The 27004-nt window shown below is 51.0% G+C and overlaps 1 protein-coding gene across 1 annotated transcript; it reads left to right on the top strand.

Moving 5' to 3' along the window:
* The first annotated feature begins 5440 nt into the window (after positions 1–5440).
* Positions 5441–26690, top strand: Grtp1 (growth hormone regulated TBC protein 1). Its single transcript, XM_052162031.1, has 8 exons — positions 5441–5572; positions 5868–6019; positions 14633–14791; positions 16419–16543; positions 18440–18536; positions 23038–23210; positions 23282–23467; positions 25830–26690. Exons 1-8 carry the CDS (start codon positions 5526–5528, stop codon positions 25917–25919), a joined length of 1029 nt encoding a protein of 342 aa, XP_052017991.1. The 5' UTR covers positions 5441–5525; the 3' UTR covers positions 25920–26690.
* Positions 26691–27004: the final 314 nt, after the last annotated feature.

Genomic DNA, 27004 nt, shown 5'->3' with positions numbered 1-27004 from the left:
CTTTCTTTCTTTCTTTCTTTCTTTCTTTCTTCCTTCCTTCCTTCCTTCCTTCCTTCCTTCCTTCCTTCCTTCCTTCCTTCCTTTCTTTCTTTCTTATTTTGATTTTTCGAGACAGGGTTTCTCTGTATAGCCCTGGCTGTCCTGGAACTCACGCTGTAGACCAGGCTGGCCTTGAACTCAGAAATCTGCCTGCCTCTGCCTCCCAGAGTGCTGGGATTACAGGCGTGCGCCACCACCGTGCTTGTTAGCTTTCTTCTTTCTTTCTTCCTTCCTTCCTTTCTTTCTTCTTTCTTTTGCCCTTTCTTTTTCTTTTAAATATTTATTTATTTATTATATGTAAGTACACTATAGCTGTCTTCAGGCACCCCAGAAGAGGGCATCAGATCCTGTTACAGATGGTTGTGAGCCACCACGTGGTTGCTGGGATTTGAACTCGGGACCTCTAGAAGAACAGTAGATGTTCTTAACCACTGAGCCATTGCTCCAGCACCCCCCCCCCATTGTTAGTTTTCTTTTGTTTTTGAGACAAGGTCTCACTTGGTAGCTCTTGCTGGAACTCAGTATGTAGACCAATAAACCAAACTGGCCCAGAATTCACAGACTCACCTCGGGACTCCTAAGTGCAGGTATTAAAGACATGCACAATTTGGACATTTTCTGGGGTCACTGGGGTCCCCTATGCTGATCCATTCATCCCTTATTCAGGGGTCTTCACTGGCCCACTGCCTGGACACAGAAGCAATAACTCTCTTGAGCTCTTTGCAGAGAGAAGTGTGCATTGCGCCCTAGGTCCTCGGGACCTCGGCGTGTGGGCAGGTGGTAGTCGGCCTCACCTCTTCATTAGGAAGCTGTCCGGGGCACAGGGCTGGGGTGGAAGCCATGGCTTCTTCCAAGAGGAGGGATGGAAAGTTTCAAATGCAGACGAAAGTCTCTCCAGAGGCTCATCCAGCCACAGCGGGTGTCATAATTCTTCCCCTTTACATTTTAGCCGAAGGGTTCTGTGTTAGTTTCTGTCTGTCTGTCTGTCCTAGTGCTGAGGGTCATAGGCAACTGTTCTACCGCTGGGCTGTCCTGCTGCCCTGCTGCGGGCCTCAGCCCCCGTCAGTTGGCGCATCTGTCAAGCCGCGTGAAGACTTTATGTTCCTCTCTCGTCAGATTGCTCAAGAGCCTAACAGATGCTGAGAGCCGACGGCGGTCAGCTGCTGGGGTGAAAAGTGGTAAGCTTACACTTAGAGAAACAGCAGCTTTGTGTGGGAGCTCTGGCCATCCTGGCCGCAGGCTGCAGGTCACAGGAAGGACAGAGAGCTTTTCTGTCAGAATCAGGAGAGCGAGTGCGGCATTGGGTGAAGGGCTAGTGAGAGACCTTGTTCCCCGGAGGGGCCCTGTTCAGGGTAGGGTAAAGGTGAGCAGCAGGGCCATGTGGATCAGCAGACACCTGTGTGCACTTTATGAAGCAGAGGGTGGAGCTGGAGGACCTACACCTGGCCTGTCACAAGAGCCTGGGTCAGTCGCATCCACAGTACATAGGCAAGGAGCTGTTTCTTATACCACAGATCAGGAGTGTTCATTACCCATCTTTCCAAGCGAAAGGGTGTAGATGAAGTCCAATGAATCATTATCCTTTTTAAATATAAATAATTAGCTGAGGAGGGAGAAAGGACTCCTGTCTCCACCCACAGCTGAGGAGCCAGCTGCTGGCTTCGGGAGGAGGGAGTTAGTTCGTTTATGGGCGTGGCCCTTAGGTTAGTCACTCTCCTCTCACAGCCCCACACCCATGAGTATATGGGCAGGACAAAACAGATTTGGGAGGACACAAGGAGAGAGAGAGGGCAGGAGAGGTGGGTCACCAGAAGAGAGTGCTTGCTCCTATTGCAAAGGACCTGGACTCAGTTTCCAGAACCACATGGTGGCTCATGACCGCCTGTAACTTCAGTTCTAGGGGATCCAGGCCTGTCTTCTGTGAGGAAAATGTAGACAACCCACTCCACTTCGCTGGTCTGAGAGTTCTGAAGAGAATGGTGTATGAGAGACAGACTGGATGCCCAGCTTCAAGCAGCCCTGGGCACTCCTCTCCACCAGAGCTCATGTATTTGAATGCTTGGATGCTTGGTCTCTGGGTGGTGGAACTGTTTGGGTGTGCCCTGTTGGAGGAGAAGGTGTGTTCTGAGGCTTCAGAAGCCCAGACCACTTCTCTTTGCTTTTCTTTTAAGATTTAGTTATTTTATACATATGAGTATTCAGAAGAGGGCGTCAGATCTCATTACAGATGGTTGTGAGCCACCATGTGGTTGCTGGGAATTGAACTCAGGACCCCTAGAAGAGCAGTCAGTGCTCTTAACCACTGAGCCATCTCTCCAGCCCAAGCCCAGGCCATTTCTAGCTAGCTCTCTGCCTCCCACTTGTAGGTGAGATGTGAAGTCTTAGCTACTGCTCCAGCGCAGTGCCTGCCTGCCTGCCTGCCTTCGGGCATGCTCCCCACCATGATGGTCATGGACTCTGGTCCTCTGAACTTATAAGCACCAATAAATACTTTCTTCTATAAGTTGCCTTGGTCATGGTGTCTCTTCACAGCAATAGAAAAGCGATTAAGATCGGGAGAGGAGGGGCACCAGGGAGCTGATGACATCCGGCTGCCACCGAGGTGGCTGGTACTGAAGATGTCAGTGGATGCAGCTGTTGCTGTCTTCATTGATCCGCACCAATGCCCTGTCACTCTTTGTGGATCTATCATGATTTCTTTTAGTCTGAGGGAATAGCCTCAGAAAGGCTTAACTCCTGAAGTAAGGCTAGATTTCTCTCAGACCCTGGGTCCTTGTGCACCGTCCAGTGCTGTCTACCTGAGGCTTTAGAGTGGCTTCCTCAGAAGGTAGCTGAGGACTTGGAAGGGTATGGATGACCACCGTGGGCCACCGTGGGTCTGGCTATGTTAAGATACGTGGTGCAGGTGGGTATGCAGAGAGAGAGGCCGCTCACTCAGGGGCACTTGTCCTTTAGGTGTCCCAGTCCCACGGGGGAGCTTGGTGAGCTAAGAGGACCAGCCTCTGCTGGAGCCTTCTATCTTCCCTCCCCACTCTTCCTCCTGAGGAGCTGCTCTAATTGCACTAACTCTGACTAGTGCTAGCACCCCACCCTGTGGTCATGTTAGACCATCAAACTCTCAGAGTGGAGAGCATGCCTTCATTCTCAAGTTTAAGTGTAGGAATTGGGCTGGAGAGATTAGTTGTTACGAGCACTGACTGCTCTTCTGAAGGTCCTGAGTTCAAATCCCAGCAACCACATGGTGGCTCACAACCATCGGTAATGAATTCTGACTTCCTCTTCTGGTGTCTGAAGACAGCTACAGTGAACTTATAATAATAATAAACAAATTATGTCAGCATACGAGGCCGGTGGATGTTTTCTTATGAGAGCCACAGGCCAGGACCACTCAAGGGATCCACGTGGGACTCGCAGGCCCCATCGACAGAAGGGCAGGGGTCACAGAGAGGGCTGCTGGAGATGCCATTTGAGGTTAGGGTGCCGGACAGAGAGGTGGGAGCTGGACATGGACAAGGGACAAGGAGGTGGGCTGTCATAAGTGACCTTGCAAATGTCTGTTTTATTTGTTTTGGTTGCGACAGCCGGTCTCGGGAGAAAGAACATAAAATAGGCTCTGGAGGCAGAGGAAGGAGGAGCTCTGTGGTTTCAAGGGCAGCCTGGTCTACATAGTGAGCTCCAGGACAGAGAATTACAAAGAGAGACCCGGACTTAAAAAGCTGACTAAATAAATAAATAAATGAATGAATGAAGGGCAAATGCGGAGGAGGGAGGAGGCCCCCTGGTAGACACCACTCCGGCTCTGTGTGGCCGGTGTTAAAATGCTGCTCACTGCTGAGCTGAGCTGATCTCTGCTCGGTTTTTCCCAGAGGCAGCAAGCACTCTGGGCGACTGTGGGAACTGGAATTTGGGCTTCTGCTCACGCCAGCACTGTTTAATCCCGTGTCAGCAGAGAAGCTCCGGTCTGCAGCTCTAACGGATTTTCAGGTTCATTTCTTGCTGCATTCTAAAAGAAAGGTGGGGCTAGATATGGTGGCAGGTGCCTTTAATCCCAGTACTGGGTTCCAGACCAACCAGAGCTACACACTGAGACAATAAATAAATAAATAAAAGATAAATAAATCAATACAATTATTTTAATTATTACTTAAATTATTTTAATAATTAAATTAAATAAATAAATAAATAAAAGAAGGTGGGGGCACCAAAACTCCAGTTTGGTCAAGGCAAGGAGGGGGGAAAGAAACAAACCAACCTCAGGTTCTCTCATCTGTCTTACACTAGTCTCAAAACCTAGGGAAAATGAAGCAAAGGCCAGAGATGCCCATGTAGCCGAGAGAGACAGAGAGAGAGAGAGAGAGAGAGAGAGAGAGAGAGAGAGAGAGAGAGAGAGAGAGAGAGAGAGAGAACCGGTCTCACCGGGTGCTTCTTGTATTCTTTGTATTCTTGGCAGCACCAGGATCATTTACCCTGGGGTATGCAAGTGTCTCAATGGACCAGGCTAAATTCTAATTCCCGCCCCTCCCCCCGCTTCCGGTTAGGTACTGCAAGGCTTCTAACAAGTCCAAGTGAGTTCCCAAAGTCCATCTGAGGGTCGTTCCAACTACAGCCCCAGTTGAGCTCACGGACTTTTTCAGAGACTTTTAGAAGGTGGGTAGAATCTTCTAAACACGACAGAAAAGTGCTCCTGCAATGTCTGATCCGTCCCACTGCTGATCCCAGGGGCCGAAGGCGCCAAAGCCCTATGCTTTACCTCGGCACGTTGAGAATTCATAATTCAAAAATGTCTCCACGGGTTTCCAATGACATCTGGCTAAGAAAGGCAGTTCAACTGGTTTCCAAGCCCAAAGTCTGAAATCTCAAGGAACTGACGGTGACGAGGACCTCGAAAGAAGCTCGGCACTGTGGCACTGTGCTCCTGCAGTAGCGCACACAGCTGGGGCTTCTCTAGCCGAGGAGAGACGGCAGAGACTTTTTCGAAGACTAGACCTCGGGTCCCAAGGTTTGGAGAAGCGAGTACTTCTAAATGGTGGCCCTCAAAACCGTATGTTTCCAGCCTTGAAATGCAAGGGAGCAAAGAGAAAATAAAAATAAGACTTCCTTTTCAGCATAGGAGCTGGCAGTCCAAAGCATGATCTGCCAGGCACTGAGGCTTGAAGGATACTTAAAACCCTGCAAAGTGGATCCAGGTCTTCTAGCCTCGCCGTAGGTTTCCATCTCAACGGATCTTCAAATCCCTAATGGCAGGCTGCAGCAGGTGCACTGGGTTCGGGTCACTAGGACCTCCCATATCCCACACCGCCCCCACCTCATCCCTGCTCTGTCCACTCTACCCGCCCCCTCTGGCTCCGCCCCTCGTCCACGCCACGCCCCGTCTCGGCCACGCCCCCGCCGGAAGCACTCGCGCGCCCCGGGGCCAGCCACGCACCGGGGGCCAGCGCTCGGGGCTGTACTGGTTCTGAGTCCCGCGGTCCCTGGCCCTTCTCCGCATGGATCCCGCAGAGCGCGCGCAGGCAGCCCGAGCTCGGGTGCCCAGGTGGGTGCGGAGGCCGCGCGCGCGGGGTGCTGGGCGCCCTTCTCCGACTGGGTCTGAGCCGGCCGATGCTGCGAGGAGGACGCGCTCTGGTCCACGGAGAGCGGGGGAGCGAGGAGGGGGGAATGAGGGGGTGGAGGAGTGGAGGGGATGGAGGAGGGGAGGAAGAGAGGAAGGGAAGGTGAACCGAGGATGGACGGAGGGGCGGACCGAGGGGTGTCGGAGCTCTTGGACCGCGACAGCATCCCCTCAGGCGCGGAAACTTGGTTCGGGGGAAACAGGTTCTTTTTGTTTGTAGGATCGATCCGTATGGATTTGAAAGGCCCGAAGACTTTGATTATGCGGCTTATGAAGAATTCTTTTCCACGTACCTGGTGATACTCACTAAGAGGGCGATCAAATGGTCCAAACTTCTAAAGGGAAGCGGTGGTGTCAGAAAAAGTGTGACAGGTGAGAGGCCCGATGCTGGCTGGCATAGCGGCCATTCAAACAAACGGGACTTCTCCCAACAGCTAGAACCCCTGTGGCGCGACCCCCAGCGCGACTTCTGGACTGCGGGACCTCCCTGCAGTAGCTACTATCCTGCAGTAGTTACAGCCCCTATGGCAGGAATCCCCAACAGTAGAACCCAGTACAGTGAAACCTGCGAGCATGGCTCCTCTTCCACCCCACCCTGGTCCCCTCCTCCTCCCCAGTAGCCGGATCCCTTTATAAAGGGACTCCTCAGCAGCAGGGTCTCCATTCATAAAGCCAGACCTACTAAAACCATCACAGCCCTGTGCACCGGCATACACAAGCATTTCCATAGGAACTGTACCCTCTATAGTTGTACCCCACCACCCCCAAGTGCGACTTCTAGGACATCATGAGACCCCTGGCCAAGCAGGCTGTGTTTGTGCCACACAGCAGGCTGGAGAGTTCCTCACTTGGTTAAATTTTCTCCATGGTCACCACGCCCTCTTTACTGAAGATGGGCAAAGTCCACACTCCCTGGGAAGCCTCAGAAGGCTTCTGAGGGGATTTAGAACAGCGCCTAGTCCTCAGAGATGGGCAGGGTGGGGCACTCAGGGTGGGGCTCTGAGTATGTCTTTTCCTAACGGGAGCTGCAGTTGGGGGCTGGGCACCAGATGGATTTCGTTCTTCCAAATCAGAACCGCTGGGCTCCTGAAAGTCCAGTTCCAAGACAAACTCTCCTCTTTCTCTGAACAGGAACTGCCACGCCTTTCCAAGCTTGTGTCTTTTCCCTTCCCCTACACCATATTTGATAGTCATTTGTTTTCTTGGTAGAATCAAAGGCCCCTCCCTGCCTGCAGGGCATTTTGTTTATTTCACTGTGGAATCCTGGATACCAGGAACATTGCTTGGTGGAGATAATAGGGACGTAATATTTGTTAAAGGAGGGCATGAAGGTGTTTGCCAGGTGGTCAGACACGAAGTGTGACCATGGAGTAGGGGATTGGCTGTTCACCATTTGGATGACCCAGGCATAGGGGTGGGGCAAGAGTAAAGCTGGGGAGAGGATGGGGCCGTCTCTGCGCTAATGTGTCCCCAGCGAGCACCTCCATCTTCCCCTTTGCATTTACTCTCTCCGTGTTGAAGCATGTTTTCAACAGTCACTACTTCCTTGTCTTTTAAGTTTAGACAGTTTTATTTACACTTAATACATAATTCGTGCCCATGGAAAACATTTTAGTTATACGGAAAGATACACAAGTCGCCTCTCTCCCACCACAGGCTCTAGTCTACCACAGACTCAACCACTGGGGACTGCCTTAATGTGTCCCCCCAGGAGCACGGCAGTACAGGAAGTGACTCCCCTCCCGTGGCTAGGAGGATCGGTAAAGTCAGACTGAGTATCCCTGGAATGTGTAGGTCTGTGCAGGTCTCTCACTCATGCCAATGCTGAGTGCAGCCTTCAAGGCTCAGAGAGGCCTTGAACCTGTGACCCTCTGCAGGCCTCGGCCACTAGGCCTGTTTCGCAGCAGTTTTGCTTTGCTTTTGAACATTTGTCTCGACTCTCTGAAAGTTTACCTTGCTGGGCTGGAAAGAGGGCTCAGAGGTTAAGAGGCACTCTTAACCTGCTCTTCCAGAGAACCTGAGGTCAGTTTCCAGCACCTGTAGGGGGTGGGTCACAGCCTCCTGGGAATGCAATGACTCTGGCCTTTGTGGGAACACATAGTCACATGTAAGCATGTGTGCAGGAACACGCGTGTGCGCACGCGCACAGACACACACACACACACACACACACACACACACACACACACACACGTCACATGCCTTTAATCCCACCACTTGGGTGGGTCTATGTGAGTTTGAGGCCAGCCTGGTCTACGCTGTGAGGAGGACAGTCAAGGCTACATAGAGAGGGCTTGTCTCCTTGCCTTTTTTTTTTTTTTTCTTTTTTTGACAGTGTCTCACTGTGCAGCCAGAGCTGGCATAGAATAGAACTCTCTATGCAGACCAGACTGAGTTCAAACTCACAGAGCTCCACCTGCCTCCATCTTCTGAGTGCTGACTGAAATTAAGTATGCATGATACCACGCCAGGCCTGGCTAGAAATAAATCACCAAAAAAAAAATGTTTAACTTGCTTTAACCATCGTTTTAATATTCCATTGGTTATGTAATATCCATTAGGCTGTAATTATAGTAACAGGTGTAATTGGTGTAAACAGATGTGTCTGGTTCCTGGCAGACCCTCAGCCTGAGGGACAGAGCCTCAGAAGCAGTGTGAGAGTTGTCCTGATGCCCTGGCAGGAAAGAAATCCTAATCAGGAAAAGGGGCGGGGTGCTGGGGGTTATTCCAGTGTCCCTGCTGCCCATGAAGTGTTTCTAGGACCCACAGTGCTGGCAGAGTTCAGTCAAGCGTAAAACAAGAGTAGACAAGTTGTTCCAGAAATGGGAATTTCCTGACAGGTATTCCTGGTTGACTGGACTGTAGTCAGCAGGGGACTAGTCCCAGGAGAGAGGTCACATGGTCCAGGAAGATACCTCCATGAATGGGGGGGGCGGGGTAGGAGCCAGGCCCTCAGGGTTAAACCCACTCTAGAGTTTCAGATACCCCTTGGTATCTGCTGATCTCCGCCTATGTGTCTGTGTGTCTGTGTGTATCTCAGATTGTTTTGTTTTGAGGCAGTGTCTTCTTGCCTATGTAATCCAGGCCAGCCTTCAACTTGAGATCCTTGTGTCTCAGCCAGCCTGATACAGGCATTCTGTCTGTTTATCACCATGGTTAGTTTTCTGATTTTGGCGGTGTTTTGTCCGTCAGAGTCAGTAGTGAACACAGGGCCACTTCTCCAAGTTCTGAATCTCACTAGTGAATTTGTTTGTTTGTATGTTTGTTTGTTTGTTTGAGAAGTGATCCTTCTAGCCCCGACTGACCTAGAACTTGCTGTAGAGACCAGGCTGGCTTTAAACTCACAGACATTCACCCCACCCCTGCCTCCCTAGTGCTGGGATTAAAGGCATGCATCACCAAGCCTTGGGGTTAGTAAAAAACAAACCAACAGATTCTGAAGGAAACCGGTGGAGACAGTAAGGACAGGCAGGCTTCAGGTCCCAGCAGCTGCCCGGAGATCAAAGAGAGGAAGTGAGTTTCTGTTTCTGAGTTAGAAGAGGAGCAGCTAGGAGTCTGCAAGCAGCTGTGTGGGGGTGTGGATGGGGTGGGGTGGGGTTAAGGGACTGTACACATGCATCCTATTAAAGGCTATCACACCTTTCTTTCTCTTTATCACGTGGTGCTTCCTGTCATCGTCTGGCTTTAGTCTTGAGGAAGCACCTTCAGTATCAAAAAGGAGTTACCAACTGTAAGGGACCACCCATTGTGCCAGGCAGGGGACATCAACATGATGGTATTCTGTATGTCCCAAAGAGGTTTCTGATTCAGGACTTCCCGTCTATCTTCACGAGAGAGCATGCTTTAGGTCATGGCTTATGCCCTTGGTGTCTGAGGAGACTGACATAGTGTCTCAAATGCTCAGCTGGGGAAGAAGCCGCCACACAGGCTCTGCATCCGTGTTCTCCCTGACTAGCCCTGGTACCTGCACATATCCAGTTACCTGCAAGTCTTGTCATCTGAGACGTCCCAGGTGACAGCTGTCTGGCCCTCTTCTGATGGAAGCAGGACGGTGAATACTGTTTTTCTGTCCTCTGTGAAGCTCTACCTGGATGCCTCCAGAACAGAGCATGTTTTTTTTTCTGGGGGGGGGGGAGTCTGAACTCGGCCCCCTGTTCTGCCTTCTGTGTGGTGTTCTTGGTGCTGAGGACACACAGCGGAGCCGTTTGTTTCTTTGCTGTCTTGTGGCTTAGTCCCATACATCGGTACACTGTAGAAGCATGGTCAGAGCCAAGTGCCCCAAACCTGGCTTTTCCTTGACTTGGTTGTGCAGACAGACAGAAGCTAGTTTTCTCCAGGGTTCCCTGGCTGCTCTTGGGTGAACCCTGCCCTTGGAAGGATTTCCCACTGGAGAAACAAAGTAAGTTTAGATAAGATAAAGGTGTGCTGGAGAGACTGGCCTCTGGGCTGAATAAAGAAACTGAGGCGTGCTTGGTGTGGGGCTAGGAAGCCGGAGCAGAGCAGGTATCAGATTTGGGAACTGGTTTGTGGGACTGTTTTGTTCTTTGCTTAAACACAACAGCAAAACCCTTATATTACTAAGTGATTTTTGAAATTTACAGGGAAATTTACAGTTCTCAGTGTTTAGGCTTAGGATTTTAGGCAAACAGCCAAAAAGTTAAAATTCACACTAGAGCCGGGTGGTGGTGGCACGCACCTGTAATCCCAGCACTCCGGGAGGCAGAGGCAGGTGGATTTCTGAGTTCAAGGCCAACCTGGTCTACAGAGTGAGTTCCAGGACAGCTAGGGCTATACAAAGAAACCCTGTCTCGAAAAAACCAAATGGAAAAACAAAAAACAAAAAAAATTCACACCAGAGCCAGGGTGACTTTGACCCCAGTTCTTAGGTGGCAGAGACAGGAAGGAAGCTTGCTATAAGTTTGAAGCCAACCTGGTCTACATAGGGATCCTGTTCAGGCCTGGCAGCTGATTCCTGGAATCAAACGGGTGTGGAGAGCCAGAAAAGACCCTGCAAACATTTTCTGGAGCAACTGTGGGTTTTTGTTGTTGTTGTTGTTGTTGGTTTTTGGGGTTTTTGTTTTGTTTTGTTTTGGTTTTTTTGCATTCTCACCATGTCTGAGGGCTCTAGTGGCTGCAGATTTTACCTCGCTGGTGTTGTTTTCTTTTTCTTTCTTTCTTTTTTTCTTTCTTTCTTTCTTTCTTTCTTTCTTTCTTTCTTTCTTTCTTTCTTTCTTTCTTTCTTTTTTTTTAAGATTGATTTATTTATTTTATGTATATGAGTACACTGTAGCTGTACAGATGGTTGTGAGCCATCATGTGGTTGCTGGGAATTGAACTCAGGACCTCTGTTGGCTCCAGCCCAAAAATTTATTTATTATTATATGTAAGTACACTATAGCTGTCTTCAGACACACCAGAAGAGTCGTCAAACCCCTTTACAGATGGTTGTGAGCCAACATGTGGTTGCTGGGATTTGAACTCAGGACCTTCGGAAGAGCAGTCAGTGCTCTTAACCACTGATCTCTCCAACCCAATTCCTACACTTAAACTTGAGAATGAAGGCATGCTCTCCACTCTGAGACAGGGTTTCTCTGTAGCCCTGGCTGTCCTGGAACTCACTCTGTAGACCAGGCTGGCCTCGAACTCAGAAATCTGCCTGCCTCTGCCTCCAAAGTGCTGGGATTACAGGCGTGCGCCAGCACTGCCCGGCCCATGTATTCTTTTTATGTAGCTAGGACTACTTATCGAGATCTTGAAAAACACTGGGGAGAGAAGGTGGCTGGAGTGATGGGGAGGGCAGGATGGGGAGGGGAAAGGAGGAGAGGGCAGAGAGGTAGCTGGCAAGATGGCTTCACAGTTAGAATGTGTACTGCTTACAAAGTTTGGTTCCCAGCACTTGTGTCCAGCTGTTCAAACTGTAAGACTACAGCTCCAGGAAGTCTGGCACCTTGGTCTTTGAAAAATTAAACATGAAAAATTAAAACAGTTTCATCACTTGAGAATTCTATGAACCGCTCCTTGTCAGCCCTGAGTCAGCCTTCCCAGGGTGCCTTGTGACTGCTCGGCTGGGCTGCAGCACCTGAGTCTAGCCTCCATAGTGCACTAGAGGCTCAGCTGGGGTCTTGTGCGCCCCGGGCGGCTCATCCCTTCTGCTGCCGAGGTGGGAATCCACCTCTCTGCGCATCACAGGCTTTTGTGTGAACACGGCTTTCGGGTTTTCCTAGTGGGATTGCTAGGTTATATTAAAGACTTAACTGGTAAGACATTGCATTGTCTAGCCTGTGTAAAGCCTAGAATCCGATTCCCAGAACCAAAGGGGAAGGGGAAAGGAGCCAGAAAGAAACTGCCAAGCATTTTCCAAAGTGGCTGTGCGGTTTTTGCATTCCCAGCATGTCTGAGGGCTGCAGTGGCTATAGATTTTACATTGTTGGTGTGTGTGTTTTGTTTTTTTTTTAACCATTCTTTATTTGGACAAACTACTCTTACTGCATTGAATTTCCTTTGCCACTTTTGTCAAAAAGCAATAGGCTTTATTTGTATGAACTTGTTTTTCTGCATTGCTTTAAAAAGGATTTTTAAAAAAATATTATATTTATGGGTATTTTGCCTGCATGTATGTGGGTGCTGGTAATTGAACCCAGATCCTCTGGAAAAGCAACTAGCGCTCTTGGGCGTAGAGCTGACTCTGTAGCCCACTGATTCTCCATTCCTCATTGTGTACCATGATTGTCTTTGTTACTGTGAGTTTACAGTCAGTGTGGTGTGTGTCTGTAGGTCGGAGGACAACATTGTGGAGTTGATTTTCTACTTCCACCTTTACATGGATTTATGTGAATTTTGGGGAGCAAACTCAGGTTAGCAAGCTTTTGATGCAAGTGCCTCTACCCACTGACCCATCTTCCCAGTCCAGGAGAAGTTATTTTTGTTTAAAGATTTATTTATTTATTATATGTGAGTACACTGTAGCTGTCTTCAGACACTCCAGAAGAGGGCGTCAGATCTCATTACAGATGGTGTGGGCCACCATGTGGTTGCTGGGATTTGAACTCAGGACCTTTGGAAGAACAGTCAGTGCTCTTAACCACTGAGCCGCCTCTCCAGCCCCTGTGAAGTTATTTTTTTATGATTTGTCTGTTGAACATAAATGATACCTTAGGTCTGTCTGTCTGTGTGTCTGTCTGTCTTTCTTTCTTTCTCTTTCTTTTTCTTTTTTGTAAAGCTGGGACTTGAACCTAGGACCCCATGTGTGGCGAGCAGATGCTGTACTGTTGAGCTATATTCTGAGCCTGGGTTTTTTCCTTTTTCATGACAGTGTTGGGTACACAACTCACCTCATGGCCAGGACACAGAGAAAGAGGACAAAGAACATTTCGCTGTCCCTCAAGAGCAGAACCTCCAGTTACTAGAAACCACATTAGGCACCACCTTTAAAAGGTGCTGCCTCCTGGGAGCACTGCTCTGGTGACCACACCTTAGGTAGAAGGGCCCAGGAGCCCGTGAGCCCGTTCACATCCAAATTACAGCACTCCCTAAGTAAGTTCCTTTTTAAAGTAATTTTTAATTTTTTTAAATGTGTGTGGGTGTTTTTCCTGAATGTGTGTCTGTACCACCTGCATGCCTGGTGCCCAAAAGACATCAAAAGAGGGCCTCAGCTCCCCTGGGACTGGACTTACAGATGGCGGCCACATGGCTGTTGTGAATTGGACACAGGGTCCCTACCACAGCAGCAAGTGCTGTTAACCACTGACCCATCTCCCACTGAAAGTAATGATTTTTTAAAATAATATAATGTCAAAGCAAAACGGCAAAACATTGACTATTTACTTTGAAGAAGCAAATATTGTAGATGTTATTAAGACAGCAGCAGCCCTGGGCCAAGGAAGACCAAACCTAAACCATCAGATCTTTACCTCCTTCCAACAAAAATATCCCTGTTAGATAATATGTTAGAGTGGTAATCAGAAGGAGAAAGTAACTGGGACAGAGACACAGATGCTGAAGCCGTGGTCCCTCCGGGCTCCTGGGGTCAGATACCTATGCTGAAGCCATGGTCCCTCCGGGCTCCTGGGGTCAGCTGACCTATGCTGAAGCCGTGGTCCCTCCGGGCTCCTGGGGTCAGCTGACCTATGCTGAAGCCGTGCTCCCTCCGGGCTCCTGGGGTCAGCTGACCTATGCTGAAGCCGTGCTCCCTCCGGGCTCCTGGGGTCAGCTGACCTATGCTGAAGCCGTGCTCCCTCCGGGCTCCTGATGTCAGCCAGGGAGGCATCCGTGGCCTCGCCCAGGCTTCTGTCTATGTGCTATGTGCTGCATGGCTGTCAGACCTGGTCTGAGTCTCCTACTTCTGTCCCTCCAGGTTAGGACCAGTGCCTGGTTGGTGTCTAAGGTCCCTGAGAACTGCCTCCCTGAAGTCCCTTGACCCTTCCTCTCTACCTGAAGTCCAAGGAGCCGCCACACCTCTGCCTACTTCCCAACCGACGCATTCTTAAATTTTGATTTTGTCTCTTTCTAAATCTTGTTTTTGTCTCTTCTGGATCTGAACATAGGATCAGCCAAGCACATCCTATTCCACTAGGCCACACCTAAGTTGGGCAAATGTTCTTTGGTCCTATAGTGGGTCTAACCAGCATGGTGGGCAGAGTGGCCATCTAGGGACAAGAATCAGCCTGGACTGAGTCTTTCAGTCCTCAGGGTTGAGGGTCTATAGCCTTCAGGGATGGTGGTTAAGAGGAGGAAGGTAATCCCGCAGCCCTAGTCTGTCTGTCCTCTCTGTGGCTAGACAGTGCTGTAGAGGAGAGTGGTTAGGATATGTACCAGTTGTATTCCATTTCAGAAGTCTTGTGGACACTTTCTGTCCAGGCAAAGTTGGGAAGCTTTTGCTTCCCTCTGGATTGGTTTAGGAAGGCAAGTGCTCAGATGAAGTAGGAAGAGGAGCGCCCTTCTCATCCCCTGGGCTCTGAGCTTACCCTCAGTCTCTCTGGGTTTCAGTGAAGCGCTACGTCCGGAAGGGGATCCCGCTGGAACACCGGGCCCGTGTGTGGATGGCCGTGAGTGGCGCCCAGGCCCAGATGGACCAGAACCCTGGGTACTACCATCGACTGCTGGAGGGAGAGAGCAGCTCCAGCCTGGAGGAAGCCATCAGGACAGGTAGGAGGCCTGCGCTCAGAGCCTTGTGCGATGTAGCTTGGGCAGGGAGGGTGGCCTAGGGTCCTTGGGGGGGGGGATCAAGACAAGAGTGTTCACAAGGGGGACAGCAGACATTTGTGTGACCACTAGGTCATAAAGAAGTGAGTACTCTGAAACTCTAGTTAACAGCACTGGTGTAAACACAGTGTGCCAGAGTTTTACAGTTACCTAGCAGAGAAGAGAGGGTGAGGGAATAGCTTGTCCCTGCTTTGGAGGGAACCATTCCAGCCAGGGCCTGTGTGGGCTGAGGCAGTCTGTGGGGGTGTGGAACCCAGTGAGGTCCTCAGATAGCCTTGTGTGTCTTACATACAATTGACTATAGCTGTTTGCTTGGAAAAAGATTTTAAAGATTTATTTATTTTATGTATATGAGTACATTGCAGCTGTCTTCAGACACACACCAGAAGAGTGTATCGGAAACCATTACAGATGGTTGTGAGCCACCATGTGGTTGCTGGGATTTGAACTCAGGACCTCTGGAAGAGCAGTCAGTGCTCTTAATTGCTGAGCCATCGCTCCAGCCCCAAACGCAGGGCTTTCTCCATGCAGTCAAGCACTAACTCCTGAGCCACGACCTGCTTCTGTTTTGAGTATCTGGATAAACCATCCTAGAGGACCACACTGTGAGCTCGTGAGCTTGCCATGTCCACAGAACCACAGACAGGGCCGCAAGCCTCATCCACACGGGCTTTGCCTAGGCCGTAAGACAATGTCACGGTCAAGGGTGGATCCACCGTAGAGGGTGAATCCTGCCTTGCCCTCTAGTCTGAAGCAGCAAGCGCTGCTGTTCCTGTGACCGTTCTGCATCACCGAATGTTTACAGTTCCAGGGGAGATGTTTTGGGTCTGGGAGGTTATAGAACATGAAGGACTACAAGAACAGGAAGGGGCTGGGCAGGCAAGCCTTGGCACAGAACCCAGCAGCATGAGTTTACTGAATTCTTGGTATTGGTTTATCTCTGAAGGAAATCTTGGCCCGTTCTCCTTCCTGTGTTCTGGGTGGGTTTTGATTCAGTTCTCTTGAAACTGTGGTGCACGCTTGAAACTGTAGCCCAGGCTAGCCCTGAACTCAGCAGTCATCCTGCCTTAGCCTTAAGAGTGTTGTAGTTACAGGTGTAAGCCACCAAACCCAGAATTTTGTTGTTTGTTGAGACTGAGTTTCCTTACATAGCCCTCGTTGGCCAATTATGTAGATCAGGTTGGCCTTGAACTCATAGAAATCTGACTTCTCTTTCTGGAGTACTGGGATTAGGGGTCAGAGGGTGTGCTCCAGGCCAGCCCTAGTGTTATATATTTGATCTTTGGAATCTGGAAGTTTTCTTCCGTGCTGGTGTTTGGAAGTGTCCAGTGGAGAGACCATAGCCCCAGGAAGCTTCCGGTCCTTCCTGGTTCTGAGAGCACACCTGGCTCCATCGCTGCTGCTCTCCTTCCTGTGCTGCCCGGGTTCCGGTGTGTAACGCACCTGAGGTGGTGGTTAGGCTTCTCTGGGGTGGCACGGGTGCAGCCTGGTGGTGACATTCCAGAAACCCAACACTGAATCCGGCTGCCTGGGCAGAGATGCTTCATGGTGCTGGTGAATTTCTGTGTAGATTTGAACCGGACGTTCCCTGACAACGTGATGTTCCGGAAGACGGCGGATCCTTGTCTCCAGAAGACCCTGTACAACGTGCTCCTGGCCTACGGGCTGCACAACCGAGACGTGGGGTACTGCCAGGTGAGCCCTCGGAGCCTTAGAGCTGGCGCTTTAGGGGGACATTTGTCACCCCACAGGTTCACAGCAGTGACGACTTGCAGGTACAAGCTTTATTCCAGGCTCTCATGGGTAGGAATGCCTTCCTCACGGTGGGCTTAACTTGCAACGTGTCCCTGCTGGAAAGGCAGAGGGCACCCGTTGGATGACTTTGGTGGGGGCAGAAATTGGGAACAGTGGGAATGACACTAAGTGAGCGCAGAATAGGAGGAGGTCGGGGCCTGGGGTGCGCTGTGCCGGCGTCCCATGGGTGTGGAGGGGCGTTATGGTACTGACCTGTCCGTGTTCTGGACGCCTGGTGTGATGGATCCCACCTGCAGATTTTGCCAGTTGGGGAACTGTGTCCTGACTGTGTTGGGAGTGTGCAGGGGGCAGAGAACTTGCAAACTGCCTGGCTTAACCTAGAAGAATTCTGGAAATGTGAGACACGGGTGTGGGAGGGTCTAAGGTCGGGGCCACCTCCTCCGCAGCTAAGGTTGGTGCTTCCTACTTCCTGTCAGGCTGGCCTTACCCCGGCAGAATCTGACAGTCGTGGGATTGTTGTCTCCAGGTTTACCCTTCTTGTTGTCTGTGTCTAGGCTCTTTTGTAAGGGCACACATCGTCTAAGTGGAGGTCCCTATTGCAAAGGGGACTCATTTTAGCTAGTGACATCTGCACAGACCCGTCTCCAAATGAAGCCACCCTGAGGCAGAAGACTTCTGGCTTTGGGGACACAGTGCTGCCCATAACATGGGGAAGTCAGGAAGTGTTTGCAAGTGGCCTCGCCTCTTGGTGAGGATGGACTTCACACAGGTGAAGCACCACTATTCCCGCACTGCCATCTTCCCGGGAGCTGCCTCCCTCATGAGCTCATGACGCAGGAGCGTAGAGCGGTCACTGGCCTCTGCCCTGTCATGGCGCCTTGGTCTGTGCACCTTCCTTTTGCCCCTTCTACATTTCAGTGCTGGGCACAGAAGCAGGGGCCTTTTGCATGACTGAGAAGCTCTCTGACAGCACGCTTCATTCAGCCTTTGTGGGCGAGACACACGCCTGTGTATGTGGTCATGAGTACATGCGTGCTTCTGCATGCAGAGACCAGAGGCAGACATCAAGTGTCTCACCCTAGAGATAACTGCCCACATCATTTTAAAGACAGTGGCCTCTGAGCTCACTGAACCTGCTGTGTGCTAACTTAGGAGGATTTAGGCCAGCAGGTCCTGGAGTAATCTGTCTGTCTCCACCTCCCTAGTACACCCCCCCCCAAGCTATCCCATAGTCCTCTTCTCACTTTGCTTTAAATTTTGAGTCAGAGTTTCAGTAAGTTGCCCAGGCTGGCCTTGAACTTGTGGTCCTCCTCCATCAGCTTCCAAAAAAGCTGGGAGGGTTACAGACTATGTCACTAGGCCTGGCTGATGTTTGCTGCTGTTTCAGACACAGTCACTCACAGGCTCCACTCTGCAGGGCTCTGGTGCTGATTGCTTAGGAGTCAGGCAGCACTGACTGGCTGTGCCACAGACCAGCATTAGGAGGAGAGCGCCTTTGGTTTCATATTCTGAGTGACAGCCCATGTTCTTCAGGCTGAGTGCCTTCTTCTTGGCTGGCTGAACAGTGCAGACAAACCAGCTTTGGGTTTCTGCTGTGCTAGGCAAAGGTAGGTCAGGAGCAGCAGTTCTCAACCTGGGGGTCGCAACCCGTTCACAGGGTCAGCACGACGTGAGGAAGTGCATTAAAGGGCGGCAGCATCGGGAGGGCTGAGGGCTGCTGGGCTAGATCGTCACACGTTTCCAGGAAGGGCAAAAGAATGGAACCCGCTGTGATCTGAGCCACTGCGCTCTGTTGGTTTAGAGCTCGGTGAAGTTTGTTTTCCATTCTGATTTCAGGGAATGAACTTCATAGCTGGGTACCTGATCCTTATCACTAAGAATGAAGAGGAGGCTTTTTGGCTCTTGGACGCTCTTGTTGGAAGAATATTACCTGGTAGGTTGAAGGTTCTCTTTACTCTCCCCACCCCGCCCCCTCTGCCCTGCCCTGCCCTGCCCTGCCCTGCCCTGCCCTGCCCTGCCCTGCCCTGCCCTGCCTCTGGTGTCTTTGAAAGTTCTGGCTGGCCAAGTCAGGATGGAGTGAAATGGTTGGGGTCTAACTCAGGGATAGAGCGCCTTCTGGCTTTTAAGGAAGCGCTTCCATTCAGGGAAGGTCTGGGGTTTAATCTAACACTGGAAAGAGAAAAGGAGAAAAAAAAATATAGTGAAAACTGGCTTTGTGGAAGCTGCCCTTAGGGAGAATTGGGTTTCTGTGCTCTCTGCTTAGGGTGTGGTCTTGCCTTTGGCCGTCTGTCCCAGTGGTCCTTTCCCTGTGTGCGTGGCCTTTTTGTAGTCGACTTGTTCACATATGAACCACACAATCCAAATGTATTAGTGGGCTTGTTGGCACTCAGCACGTATTGTCAAGGGTTGCTGCTTTATAAGTGGGAAGTCCTTTTCAAACCCGTGTGCCTTCTCTATCCATTACTAGAGAATAGTTGTAGCGAAGCCATGGAGACCCTGGGCTGCAGCGAGGGTCCCTGAGAAGAGCCGGTGCTATCCTGAAGGAGGAGGTGACCAGGGACAGCGCATTCCCTGCCTGGGCAGTCCTATGCACGGCCCCTCAGAAGGGTGTTGAGGACTTGAGTTGGGGTATGGCCTCCAGCTGGTCTGTTTTCCTGGTTCCTGCTAAACTTCAAACATAGCCTCACTTCAATCTAAGTTGTATGTTCATATTGGTCAAGCCCATTTCCCAGTTAAGGAGACTGCAGCTCAAGGCTGATGCCCTGTTGTCTTTTCCAAGTCTGGGTTCTGTACCATGACAGGACTGTGAGGTACGTGAGGTACACACCTTGTGGAGACCTGCAGTAGGGAGATGCTGGTGGACTGGGACCCACCAGACAGAAGCAAGCTCACCTCCCTGCTGCCTCGAGTGTGTGAGGCACAGAGGCAGGGATGTAGCTGGCTTGTCTTATGTCAGTTTGACACAAGCTAGAGTCATTTGGGTAGAGGGAACCTCAACTGAGAAAATACCCTGTAGGCAAGCCTGTGATAATGTTTTCTTGTTTGATGGCACCATCGTGGGTGGTGCCACCCCTGGGCTGGTGGTCCTGGGTTCTATGAGAAAGCAGGCTGAGCAAGCCATGAGGAGCAAGCCAGTGAGCAGCGCCCCGCCACGGCCTCTGCATCCGCTCCTGCCTCCAGTTCCTGCCCTGACTTCCTTCATTGATGGAATGTGGTGTGGAAGTGTAAGGTGGAGTCACCCTTTCTCCTCCCATTGCTTTTTGTCATGGTGTCTGGATGCCACAGCCCAGCTGGACGGAGGCAGGGCATGGAGGCACACGCCTTTAATCTCATCACCTAGCAGGCAGAGGCAAGCTCCGTGAGTTGAGTCCAAACTGATCTATATAGCAAGTTCCAGTCTATCCCAGGCAACCGAGTTAGACCTTGTCTCAAAAACCAAAAATCACATGCTAGCAGTTTTGGTTAAGGACGCAGTGAGTGAGGTAGCTCCTGGTGTGGAGACAGGTGTGTGTGGTCCGTTCAGGTGACACGATTGGGAGTGGGATTGTGTAAAGAGGCCCTAAGGGTCTGAGGTACTAGAATGCAGCTTTGTGGGAGGAGCCTGGAGGGCCCTTGTAGTGAGGAGAGGCATGCTCACAAAGTACTGTGTTGTCAGGTATGCCTCAGCCCCCCACCCCACCCCTACACTCCCAGCCCTGCCCCCAAGGGCCTGCCATCAAGGTCTGATGAAAACTGTAGGGCTTGCCACGGTCTCTTGGGGAGGAAGAACCAGCTGTGAGAGATTCACTGGCCACCTGACTAGCCCAGGGCTGCCTCAGTCCTACCCTCAGACCTCTGGCTGAGGCTGGGTCTAGCCTCAGCTCTCCCTCCTCTGCCTTCCTGGAGTTGTTCCTGTCATTCAGCAGCTGAGCTGAAGTTGACTGAGGACTTTTCTGTTTTGAGGCAGAGTTTCATTCACTATGTGGCACTGGCTGTCCTGGAACTTGCTACATAGACCAAGGCTGACCTCAGCTCACAGAGCTCCTCAGGTGTGTACCATCGTGCCTGGCTGCAGAATGAGAACTCTGCCTGTACTGCTGTCTCTTCTCACCACTACCACCCTCTTCCTCCTCCTCCTCTTCTTCCTCCCCCCCCCCTTTTTTGTTTTTTTTTGGAGACAGGGTTTCTGTGTGGCCCCAGCTGTCCTGGAATGTCAGCCTACACTAGGCTGGTCTCGAACTCACAGAACCCCAGCTGCCTCTGCTTCTTAAGTACTGGGATTAAAGGCATGTACCGCCTCCACTACCACTACCCAGTTCTTTGTTTTCATTTAGGCTGCTTGCAGGGAGGGCAGCCGAGCTTGTTATAAACCTCCACAGGGGTTTATAACAAAAGGAGAAGGCTCCCATATTTCCAAACACAACCTCTCTGCCAGCAAATACGGGCTCCTGCATACTGGCGCTAATGATAAGTGCTTTTGACAGGTTCTTTCTCTATCTTCAGAAGCCAACAGGCAGAGTCTCAGAATGCATGCCACAGAGTGCAGACAGCCTCATTGTGGAGACCACGAAGATTAGAACTTGGAAACATCTGACTTGTCCTGGGGCAGGCAGGGGGCTGTGGTTGAGCCTGGGTGTGTGGCTGTGGGCAGAGGATTGGTCATCCCAGAGCTCGGGCTGTGCATGGCTCTCATCTAGTCTACGTACATTGGCCATACCTAATGTCCAAGGGTGGTACTGCAGGGTACTGACTTCCACAGGAGACAGGTAGGAACGTGGAGGCATGCGTGGTGGGTTAATGCAATCCTCCCTCTGGAGACTGGCTCAGCTCCGTGGAGTTCAGAACATGAGTTTAACATCTCTATTTTTGGAAGCTGGTCTAAGCTTCCAAGCAAGGCCAAGGTCATGAAGTCCTCCTCTGCAAATCTCTGCTGTCCCTGCTCAGCTCCTGTCCCCCTGCTGAGCTGATGACAGAGCTGGGGATGGCCCTGGCTGTCTCTGCACACGCCTCCCCAGCTAAACAAGATGTGCAGTTAGGAAGGAGAGCCAGGCGTGTAAGCCTAGTGCGTAATCCCTGAGTTTAGGAGGTTAGGGCAGGAGAGTCGCAACATGTAGGTCATCGTGGGATCTCAGAGAACTGCCAGCACCCAGAAACACGCGCAAGCAAACAAGACAACAAGAAGAGCCAAGGGCAGAAAGGCTCCCTCCTAGAGGCAGACCCAAAGCAAATGTGCAAGAGGACAGCTTTTTCTTTTTTCCCCTTTTCTTTCCTTCTTACTTTTGTTTGTTTGGTTTTTTGAGACAGGCTGCCTTGGACCCCCATGGCAGGAGAATGACCCCATTGTGCCCGGATGTTGAGTCTGTGTGTATTGTTCATCCTATTTCACATTCACTTCATGGACAAGACCCTTTGGTGTATAATTAGTGGACCTCGGTTTTCTGTCTTATCATGGACTTGGAGATTTGCAGTGTAAATCAAGCATTAAAGTTTATAACGGCACATTGTTATAACAAATTCAGTAGTCAGGCCAGTGAGATGGCTCGGTAGGTGGGGCCCCATCTCCTAGGCTAGCCACTGTTTCATAACCAGGCCCCACTTTGCCGAGCAGAAAAAAACACATCCATGAAGATGCCCTCTGCTCTCCACACGCGCGCGTGGCTATCATGGCCCACATGCTCTTCCTTGCCCACTGAATAAAAATGAAATTTAAAGAAAACTGAGTAGGAAACTCAAAAGTATTTTGGTAAGATGCGTGTCTTCAGATGAGATGGTGTTGGAAGCACTTGTGTGAATTTGATTTTTATTGTAAGATAAAATTGAACCACCCTGACACTTCCTTTCCTATTCCTTCTGCTCCCTCTCCGCCCCATCATGTAGCTCCGGCTAGTCTGACCCACTGTACAGCCAAGTGCTACAGCTCCCAAGTCTTGGATCTGGGGTGTGTGCTATCATACCTAGTTTTATATGGCACTGGATCAAATTCAGGGCTTCTTGTATGCTGTCCAGCTGAGCTGAATCCCCGCCCTGAGGCCCCAACTGAGACTCTGTCCCATTAACCCATAACTCCCATGCCTCAGCACTCAGTGGTGGCCGGAATCCGATGCCCTGAGGACTTACTGAGGAAGTGGAATCACTGGTGACCTAGCTCACGGTGCTGGCTGCCCTTCATGGCTCCTCCACGGAGGAGTTACATCATAGGTTCCTTTCACAGGTGGGGTGTGTGTGTGTGTGTGTGTGTACAGGAGATGAGACCCTGGGCCCTTGTACATGCTATGCAAATGCCCTGCCTCTGAGCTCCTCCCTTCACCCTCAGAACTTTCATTAGGAAGTTATCTGGGCTGTCCTTGAACCCACTGGCTTAAACGGGCATTGCTCTTAAGATAGCCTTCCTAGTAGCTGAGAGCACAGGCCTCCACCCCTGTTGATCTGATCTCAGGTCCCTCTCTGTGTGGCAGATTACTACAGCCCAGCAATGCTGGGGCTGAAGACTGACCAAGAGGTCCTGGCCCAGCTGGTGAGGATGAAGCTGCCGGCGGTGGCAGCCCTGATGGATGGCCATGGTGTGTTGTGGACGCTGCTGGTGTCCCGCTGGCTCATCTGCCTGTTTGTGGACATCCTGCCTGTGGAGGTGAGCACCTCAGTCAGCCCCGGGAGCTGGGTGGGCCGCCGTGAGGTGACAGCATTTCTGTGTCTCTACAGACGGTGCTACGAATCTGGGACTGCTTGTTCAATGAGGGCTCCAAAATCCTATTCCGGGTCGCGCTGACCTTAATTAAGCAACACCAGGACTTTATATTGGAAGCCAGCAGTGTTCCAGACATCTGTGACAGGTTCAAGCAGATTACCAAAGGCGACTTTGTGACAGAGTGTCACACATTCATGCAGGCAAGTTCTGGGCTGCTTGGCCTGTGCAAGGGCTCTAGTTCTGCCCCAGTGCCATGGCTGCAGTCCAGTGGCTGGCTCTCCACTTCCCTTCCTCTTGCCTGTAGCCTGGGAGCTGCTGGCCAGCTGAGGTGGCCACAGAAGTCCCTTTGACTGAGGGGCTCTGACCCAGGCCCTCCACTCACCTGGAAAGCTTGTTCCGGTTCACACTGATCGGAAGTGCTCTGGTTTCCCTGGAGTCTGGGAAAGGCGGAGGCGCGTCAGTGAGGCCTCCAGGTTCTCATCTGGTTTAAAGTCTAGTCACGCAGGCTCTGTGATCACAGAAGGCCATGGCCTCCCTCCTGTCCTGATAGGACAGTCATCTGTGGCACCTATGAGGGTCAATCATGAGGCTAGGGGGTGGCTGTTGCGTCCTGACCTGGTGCAGGCTGTGTGGACTGGCTCAGAAAACTGCCAAACGTGAAGTGGGGTGAGGCTGGCTGAGGCTGGAGGACTGAGAGGCCCTCAGAGCCTAGAGCTGAGCAGCACTGGCAGGATGTGGTGCAGAGCAGGACCTGAGGGTTCCTTTCAACAGCTTGTTGTTTTAGTCAGGGATCTTCCTTCCTATATAAACCACAGTGGGCTTAAACCCACATCAGGCTTCTTCTGCCTGCTGAATCCTGAGGTGAAAGGGCATTATCACATCCAGCACTTTTAAAAGTCAGATGATTGGCAGAGGTCCCGTGTGAATTCTACTCTACCAAGCTGTAGCTTGAAGCCCCTTGCTGACAAGAAGCACTACTGGAGGCTGGGCATGGTGGCTCATGCCTTTAATCCTACCACCCAGATCTCCGTGAGTTCAAGGCCAGCCTTCTTGGATAGCCAGGACCACAGACTCTGTCTCAGAGAACCAAAAACAAAGGAAAACTGTCATTGGGCACATACAAGAGTGTAGGGGTACCTATACACATCTGGGTTGGTTCTGACTTGAGTAGGTCAGATGAGGTGCAGGCAGTTCTGAGTGGGTGAGGTGACAGGAACCTGTGGTAGGGCCCAGTAGGAACCCTGGGAAATGGCCTCACAGCTGTGTCCCACTCTTCATGTTGTATGCTGAAGTCAAGCCAGGAATTCTGGATAACGGACAGGCCTCTTCTCTAAGCCTCTTGGAGTTGGGGCTGCATGGGATAACAAAACCGTAGACAGGGGCCCCAGGCTTCCCAGAACCAGAGGTTCGCAGGCTCTCATTGACATTTGAATCTGGATTGAGGGACACCACAGGGAGAGCCTAAGAGGCCTGCCTATAGATGGCCTATCTATCACTGTGCCTGGCTAGGTATTGGTTGCTATGGAACTGAGACTCACTGATTCATGTTTTCTGTTGTCCCTGTGCCGAGTGGTTTAAAACCTGGTGTTCCACAGCTCTTCTCATCTTCACAAATTATTTGATCTGGTGAAGAAGTGGCTCAGAGGCAGGCGGGCGCCTTGCCACCTACCCCGGGCTTGGCTCCTATAACCAGCACAGCCTCCCGTCTCTCCAAGGCACTTACATGGTGCATCTTGGAGAATGTGACCTTCTCAGGAGTTGGAGCAACTCCTCTCCTGCTGTGTATCCTAAAACCTAAGGGCCCATATTCTGCCCTCACAGGCCTGCCATAAACAGGCTTAAGGGTCATCTGTGCTGTGCACTACAGTCAGATGCCAGGTCAGAGCAAGCTCAGGCACACTTTCATGTGCTGAGTTTAGCCTAAAGATGTGCTATCAGGAATGCCCAGACCCACTTACGCAGAGAACTGCCTGGTCTCCATCCTTCTGTGGCACTCCCTGTTGTCACTTGCTTCATCAGCTCTGAGTACAGACACGCCAGTCTTGGTTGGCTTGATCTCTGTACCCCAAGACTGTGATAGTTGAAAGTGGTCTTGCTCGGAATTTGTAGAAACCAAAACCTAAGTGTATTCACCACACGGCAGTCTCAGGGTTAAGCACCTCTAGTGTAGGACAGTACTGCCCTGTATCTGCCCCACATCCCTGTCAAAGCCTTAGTACCAAGCCTTAGGTTAGTTTGCCTGCCAGACGCCAACCTTTTTTTTCCCTTGCTTTTTGAGACAGGGTTTCTGTGTAGCTCTTGCTGTCCTAGAACTCAATTCTGGACCACAATGGCCTCAGATTCAGAGATCTGTCTGCTTCTGCCTGAGTGTTGGGATTAAGGGTGTGCACCACCACTGCCTAGCTGTCACCTATTTTTGAGAAAAGGTCTTGCCTTGATCTGCCTGCCCCTTCCCTCTGAGGTTGGTACTACCATGTCCAGCAATAGGGCCTTTTAAGGGACAGCTAAAGTGAAAGTGTGTTATGAGAGGTTGTTTGGAAAAACATTTTGTTTTTCTTCCAGAAAATATTTTCCGAGCCAGGACGCCTGTCCATGGCTACCATCACCAGGCTCCGGGAGAGCTGCCGAGCCAAGCTGCAGGCACAGAGCTGAGAGCACGAGCAGCCGCCCCGCCGCTGCCGCAGAGCACACTTCACCAATTCCTACCACGTCGTTCCTGCTGTAAATACTTGAAATCATGACACTCAATGTGAACTTTTAAACGAATGATTTAAAATGAGTGTTTTACATTTTTCCTACCTTTGGAGTCATAAGTTGAATTATCCGGTCCAGCTTGGTGACCTTAGTTGGGTCCCAGGACCCATAAGTGGAAGCAAAGAACACCCGTTCAAGTGGTCATTTTGAGACACACACTCACGCATTAAAAAAAAATATTTTTACCTGAGATACTAGTAATAGGAAGTATGACGTGTGCATTTTATTGAGAAGAGCAACAAGTTTCCTAGTGTTAAGTTAGTGACTGCCCTGTGACTTTGGCTTCTCAGGGGAGAAGACTCATGGCACCCTCCCAGGATACTGTCCTAGCCTGTGCCTGTGTAGACCTCTGCCCTATGGGGACAAGAAGAGCCTACTTCTGAGCATGGTCACGTGTGATGACCCCTGGCTTTCTCAGAATGGCCTTACAAGTTGGGCTGGTTGGGGCCCTGTCCCCTGGCTAGTCCTCAGTGGACAGGCTCTCCAGCAGGCTGGCCTTCCTCCCACGCCCACCCTCATGTCCTATTCGTCCAGCACAGCGGACAGCCATCCCCACTATCCCCTGGTAAAGGCTGTGCAGGAGGCTGGGCATCAGGGGCAGCTATCAGTTGCAAACAAGCCCTGAGCCCTCACCTTGCAGAAGACAGGGGCAGCTCAGAGGGCAGCTCTCATGGTTTTTGAGAGCTGCAGTCTTAGCAGGGAGGCATGATGTACTAGCCCCATCCAGGAGTGGGCAGGCTCAGAGCTGTACCTGACACTACTGTCCAGATGTTTCCCAAGGTGGTTTGTACCTTAAAGGTATACCTGGAGGTGACTTTCCTCAGGATTACCTGATGTCACCTCCAAGGAGAATGCTGGGGCCGCAGGGAGATGGAATTCAGTCACATGGTGAGATCTCCTGGTCAGTCTGAGTGCACAGAGATCCTTTACCCAAGGAACAACGCTCCCTTTAGCTCAGCCCTCCCTTTCAGAGGGCTGATTTA

This window comes from Apodemus sylvaticus, chromosome 18 (genome assembly GCF_947179515.1).
Source record: "Apodemus sylvaticus chromosome 18, mApoSyl1.1, whole genome shotgun sequence".
Taxonomy (NCBI): Eukaryota; Metazoa; Chordata; class Mammalia; order Rodentia; family Muridae; genus Apodemus; species Apodemus sylvaticus.
Note: the sequence above shows the minus strand (reverse complement) of the source record. Positions and strands in the feature narration are given on the sequence as shown.

What these genes read in the sequence shown, in the direction of transcription:
- Grtp1 (XM_052162031.1), top strand. Translation starts at nt 5,526, where the DNA reads ATGGATCCCGCAGAGCGCGCGCAGGCAGCCCGAGCTCGGGTGCCCAG. An exon ending in GCCCGAGCTCGGGTGCCCAG is followed by an intron (nt 5,573 to 5,867) that starts GTGGGTGCGGAG and finishes TTTTGTTTGTAG; the next exon opens with GATCGATCCGTATGGATTTG. An exon ending in GAGACGTGGGGTACTGCCAG is followed by an intron (nt 16,544 to 18,439) that starts GTGAGCCCTCGG and finishes TTCTGATTTCAG; the next exon opens with GGAATGAACTTCATAGCTGG.